Source organism: Oryzias latipes (genome assembly GCF_053564925.1).
Source record: "Oryzias latipes strain Hd-rR chromosome 1 unlocalized genomic scaffold, Olatipes_Hd-rR_3.1 chr1_Y".
Lineage (NCBI taxonomy): Eukaryota > Metazoa > Chordata > Actinopteri > Beloniformes > Adrianichthyidae > Oryzias > Oryzias latipes.
In genome coordinates this window covers 1,397,867-1,403,584 of record NW_027616335.1, presented here as the reverse complement: position 1 = coordinate 1,403,584, position 5,718 = coordinate 1,397,867, and the positions used below count along the sequence as shown (strand labels likewise).

The window sequence follows — 5,718 nt, the reverse complement described above, 5'->3', positions numbered from 1 at the left end:
TGTTTCTAGTAGTTGAAACATGGCTTTCAAAAATGCTTCAAGACTCAAATGTGAGTGAAACTAGTGTCTCTAAACGTATTTTCAAATGTAAAAAGTACCTCTATATATCAGTTTTTACAATGACATCATAAAGCCATCATATGGTGTCAAATGATGTCATTACATCAAGAGAAAGGCTTTGTTGCGATTACATGAGTACATCATGTTGCTATGCAACATGATGTACTCATGTAAAGGCCAGTTGGACCATTCTCAAATGGTTGTACGTGGAGGTACTGCAGGGGGTACGTGAAGCTTTTCAAAATATCTATCTAAATCAGTAGGCTCATCCTAATAATAAGTCTTGAAAATAATATCTAGTAAAAAGTTCGATAAAATATAAATATGTGTTCATGCACAGTATTTTACAGTCAGTATTTAGTTTCAATATCCTTTGAAATAAAACCGCCCCCCCCCCACCAAGTTAGTTTGACCCACTGACGTCACGCACTCATCAACGACACGTCGTTACCATAACACTGTAACTATGGAGACGTGGTTAAGGCACAGCAGCCATGCTGCTGAAAGTACAGATGGACAAATGAAAAAGAAAACAAAACAAGTGGCGACGAAGGCCAGAAAGTACATGGAAGAATATGTTTTAAAGGGATTTACGTCCACGAGCTCTGACCCACCCCAGGCACTGTGGGGTTTTTTTTGCCGGCAGAAGTTAGCCAACGCTAGCATGAAGCTAGCGCTCCTCCAGCGGCATCTCACCACAAAACATGGATGTCACGTTGGTAAGGCACCAGAGTTCTTCAGGAGAAAACTTTCTGATTTCAAGTCATCCCAAGCCACAATTAAATGATTAACGATTTTTGTAATGATCACATTAAAAAATGTGCCTCTGTCTAATAATGACACCGTTTGCTGCAGAATAGATATCATGGGCACAGACATTATCGAACAAGTTGTGGGGGAAACTTGGCGACTCATTTTCACTGCAGCTGGATGAAAACACAGATGTGAGTGGACATTCGCAACTTGTTGCATTTGTAAGATACATTGACTGTGAACACATTCTATTCTGCAAAGAAGAAATGGAGGGGCGAACAACCGGGGAGAACATTTTAATGTCGTTAACATGTTTTTCACCAGAAACGCTATCAGCTGGAAATCCTGCAGCAGCGTCTGCACAGATGCGGCTGCATCAATGACGGGCAGCGCGAAAGGCCTCATAGCACGGATCATTAAAAAAGAAAATCCCGACATCAAGTGGACGCACTGTGTGTGATACACAGGGCAGTGCTGGCGTCCAAGAAAATGAGCCCTGTGTATCACGATGTTTTGAACGACAGCATTAAAGTTCTAAACTTTATCAAGTCAAGGCCACTTAATGCACGTTTGTTCCGCAGCCTCTGTGAAAATACGGGAGCTTGCAAAGCTTTGCTATCTGGCAGATATATTCAGGAAACTGGATGAACTGAACATGTCCCTGCAGGGCAAGGACACCAGCATCCTGAACCTGTATGACAAGGTGGGGGGTTTCCTGAAGAAAGCAGAGATGTGGAAAAGGGCACGTGATCAGGAGGATTTCACCTGCTTTCCTCAGTTGGATGTGTTTCTCTCAAATGAGGATGTGGCGACAGCTCCGGTGAAGTTAGTCACAGTGGGACATTTGGCTAACTTGCTCAGTGGTTTTCACTCCTACTTTACTGACATTGATGAGAAATCTGTGCAGCTGGATTGGGTGAGAAACCCATTTCTCTTGTCTGAAGCAAACAGAAGCAAGCTTCACTGTCACTCATCAGGAAAAACTGATGGAAGTAGCATCTGACCGTGGGCCTGCAGATGAAGTTTGGTGCATCCACTCTCACACAGTTTTGGCTGTGTGTGAGGCAGGAGCACCCTGAGCTGGGACGGAAAGCTTTGGAGCAGCTGCTACCGTTTGCATTAGGGCTGGGAATCACTGGGTACCTCACGATACGATACGATTAAATACGATTTTTGTTATTCATGTATATTTCTTATTTTATTTATTATTAACAGCATTTTTCCACATTTGAGTTTTGACTGGTTTTATGCCTTCTGGTGGTCAACGTCTTCTGTTTTTCTTTTTTGTTTGTACATGCAATGTTTGCCATATGAATCTTTTGGTCTGGTTCACTGTTGTTTGGCTTGAATAAATCTGACTTTACAGCACTGTACCTCCTTTTTCTTCCAAAAATGTTTTGCCCATGTCAGGGGGTACTTGACTAAAAACATATTTCTTAGGGGGTTCATCACTGAAGAAAGTTTGAGAACCACTAGTCTAACACACAACATCAATGCCCAAATGATGTCACCAATGGCAGTCTGCACCTGGGTCGGGTTCACCATTTTGCTGGTTCCTGCCAGTGAATCCAATTCAGGTTCGTTGAGAAAAACAATGATTGTTATTCTGTTGAGGATAGTTTTTCCTATAGTTATAGAGTTAACCCTACTCCTTTATTCGGTCTTGGGACCGGCAAAGTGATTGTAAAGTCACTCTGGTAGAGTTCATTTTTCTTTTTTTTTCTTTCCAAAGACTATAGAATTTTCCGGACAATAGCTATACTTGTCGGTGTTTACAATGACTTTATAAAGCCATTGGTGACATCATTTGACCTTGATGATGTGTGTTAGAGCATACGTCATGTTGTTGATTGGTTGTTGTTGTTTTTTTAATCATTGGGAGTGAATTTTAATTTTCATGAAAACAAAAGTTGATAACGAAGAAGCCACACAGTGATCACAGAGGCCCATGTCAATATTATAAAGACATTTGGGATATTTTTGGATCTGGCAGCGACTGATCTAGAATTTAGCAGAGTGTTAACAGGTTGATTGTCCAATGGGTGTGCTCCCAATTATTGAGAATTCTTCTCAGGTGTGTTCCCTGTGGTCATGCCATGTCACTACCTATTTAAACTGCACCTGCACCAATAAACAATTGATTGTATGTTCTGACTGCAGACTGTATCCCAGTGTGTGCTTTTGCTCCCCTTTAGAAAGCCACATTTAACACAGAGATTAATCTTCTTTTTTTTTAATCAAAACCTCAATTTTTAAGTAATTTTTTAATTTAGTGCTCATAATTTTTATTTCTGGAAACATGTATGAAATATTGTTCAGTTTGTTTGTGTATTTGTCTTTAATTGCTCCCAGAGCAGATGCTTTTTATTGAGCTATGGGAGACTCACAGAGGTAGTTTCAGACTGTTTTTAACGTAAACAAAGGCTGTAATTCTCAGAAATAATGTTAATACATTGCCAACAACGTAGAAGTTTTCTGAGGAATTCACAATAAAGTGACTTGATTGATTTTTTTCTAAACTCAACAGCTCCATCCTGTGGTTTACTGGAATAATGCATATCAAGTTGTTTCTGAGTTTCTGAAAGTACCTCATCACTTTTCTTGATACATTTTTTTGGTTTCTAAGGAAAAATGCAACATTCCATGACTTTTTCAAAATAAAATGTTTACTGACAGAATAAGAGTAAACATTAATAAAAAAAGAAATACATTTGAAGTTAACATATTTTTTCAGTTTTTATTTTATTTTATTTCATTGTGTTCTTTAATCTTACTGTCATTTAGAAAATCAGACATTATTTAGGTTAAACTGATAAATTTTGATTAGTGAATTTCCATGCCACTAATTGACGCATTTAACTCTTTCTTGGGGGAAAAAAGGAGTTTTGGGGAAACAAGTACAGAACTGTCCTGTATGACATTCACTGTGAATCTGTGTGGGTTCAGTGTGTACTTTTTGGGGTGGGGGTAGGGGGTAAGTGAGTGTGTAGCTTCGACCACATGCATTTCCAATCATCTACAGCCTCCACACAAACCTCCTCTGTTTCTGCACAGCACCTCCTAAGACTCAAGTCATCAGCTCACATAAAGAAGCGTTTAGCTCCACTCAGACACCTTATGTGTCTGCAAAGTAACGACTTCCTCAGCCAGGCAGCAGACATAAACTTTTATGCATGGTGATCATTGGAGCAGAGTCTCTTTTTAACACACTTTTTCGGATAATCAAACAAAACAAAACACTAAAGAAGATCAAAACAACTTTATTATGTTAATTTGTTTGGGAATACATTTGAATTCATACATGGCTTTTAAATGGAAACATACAATGTTTTCTCTGTGAGTCCCTCTCTTTTTTAATGCAGGAGTTATGTCCTCACACAGAACCAGAGAAGTCAGATAGAAGAGTGGATTGTTGATCAGTCCAGCCTAAAACAACAACAACAGTAAAAAACTCAATCATCTGTAAATTTATAAATATATATATATATATATATACATACATATACACACACAGTTTTTAGCTCCAGTGTACACCTTAGCTTTATCATGTCTTTCTTTCACCCACCTGGAGGCATCTGCAGCACAATCTTAGCTTTGGAACCAGTTGATGAAGTAGGCACAGATTCCTTGGAGACTCTTCCAGCAGTACTCAGAGGCAAGGTGGGATGCCATGGAGTCTGGCTGCTCTGTGGCCAAAGTGGTGGTCATCAAAGTTTTAGGGGTGGTTCTCTTGTTCTGGGGGCTCCTGCCTGGTTTGGGTTTATTCGGCTTCATGGGTTTTGGAGTATCAATGGGTTTTGTCTGAGCTGGCAGGTCCTGAACAGGCTTTGCCTGCTTGGGAGGGCTAGTCTTGGGCCAGGAGGTCAAGAAGGTCATTTGAGCCTCATCTGGGTAGTTCCTGCACATATGTGGTCGGTAAAGTTTGGCTCCCTGGCAGGCATGCTTCATCTTCCTCAGCTCCCACATCATCTGGGTGAAGTAATGGCGAGGGTTGGTGCTGTAGGGACGGCACAGGCTGGGTTTGCCTTGGAAGTCACAGTAGTAGGACCGTCCTGTTGCCTGGCTCGGATTTCTGCAGGACACGCGCAGGCGAGTGTAGTTCCCTGCTGCAGATACAACCATGGTGCACGAGTCTTTAGTCTTTGTGCTGAATCGGATGGGCTCATCCCAGAGGCTGCGCGGCTGCTGCTTGCCATTGTTGTTAGTTTGAGCAATTGACACATAAGCAGTTGCTCCGAGAAGTAGCAGCAAAACTCTCACCCTCGCTCCCATTGCAAAGTTGGATGTGGACTTCTGTGGTCCAAGAAGGAAAAGCCGTATCCGTGTGAGCACAAGGGTTAAGATGTAAAAGGGCAAAAAGCACACGTGGGGCACTTTATAAAGCAGGAACACACAAAGACGGTATTATTCAGTAAAACTCTGAGTCTGACTCCTCCTTCAGTTCCTCACATTGGTTCTTACACACACACACACACACACACACACACACACACACACACACACACACACACACACACACACACACATATATATGTGCACAACGCTCCAATTTAAGAAAATGATGTATAGTCTAGGTGGAAGGGGTGGGGGATTACCATAAACTGAAGGAAAAGAAGGGGGGTAATTTGCAGAACACACAGAGCTGGGCTCCAAAGAATCTTTTGAAAAGAATATGTTTTTGGAGTCATCATAGATGACTCTAGATAGAGGAGAGGGAGAAACTGGAATTAGAAGTGGTCCTTCTTTATATGAAATGTTTAGTATGGAGTCATCAAAACCACAAAAGAATGTACAAAACTTCCTTAAGAGATGCATGATTCCTATAGTGACAAATAAGCCACAACGATGAATTGCATTGTGATGCAGAAAACATATTTTTCTTGTGTTTGAGAGACTTTTTTACAT

General features: G+C 40.9%; 1 protein-coding gene and 1 non-coding gene across 2 annotated transcripts; one reads left to right on the top strand and one right to left on the bottom strand.

The window, feature by feature from the left end:
* Positions 1–438: 438 nt before the first annotated feature.
* LOC101159322 (uncharacterized) lies at positions 439–2,179 on the top strand. Its single transcript, XR_908974.4, has 2 exons — positions 439–1,004; positions 1,138–2,179. It is a non-coding gene; the product is annotated as an uncharacterized LOC101159322 (transcript).
* Positions 2,180–4,057: 1,878 nt separating this feature from the next.
* LOC144990472 (fibroblast growth factor-binding protein 2-like) lies at positions 4,058–5,185 on the bottom strand. Its single transcript, XM_078943956.1, has 2 exons — positions 4,379–5,185; positions 4,058–4,239 (listed from the first exon to the last, which is right to left on the bottom strand). Exon 1 carries the CDS (start codon positions 5,083–5,085, stop codon positions 4,402–4,404), a length of 684 nt encoding a protein of 227 aa, XP_078800082.1. The 5' UTR covers positions 5,086–5,185; the 3' UTR covers positions 4,058–4,239; positions 4,379–4,401.
* Between the last annotated feature and the right edge of the window lie 533 nt (positions 5,186–5,718).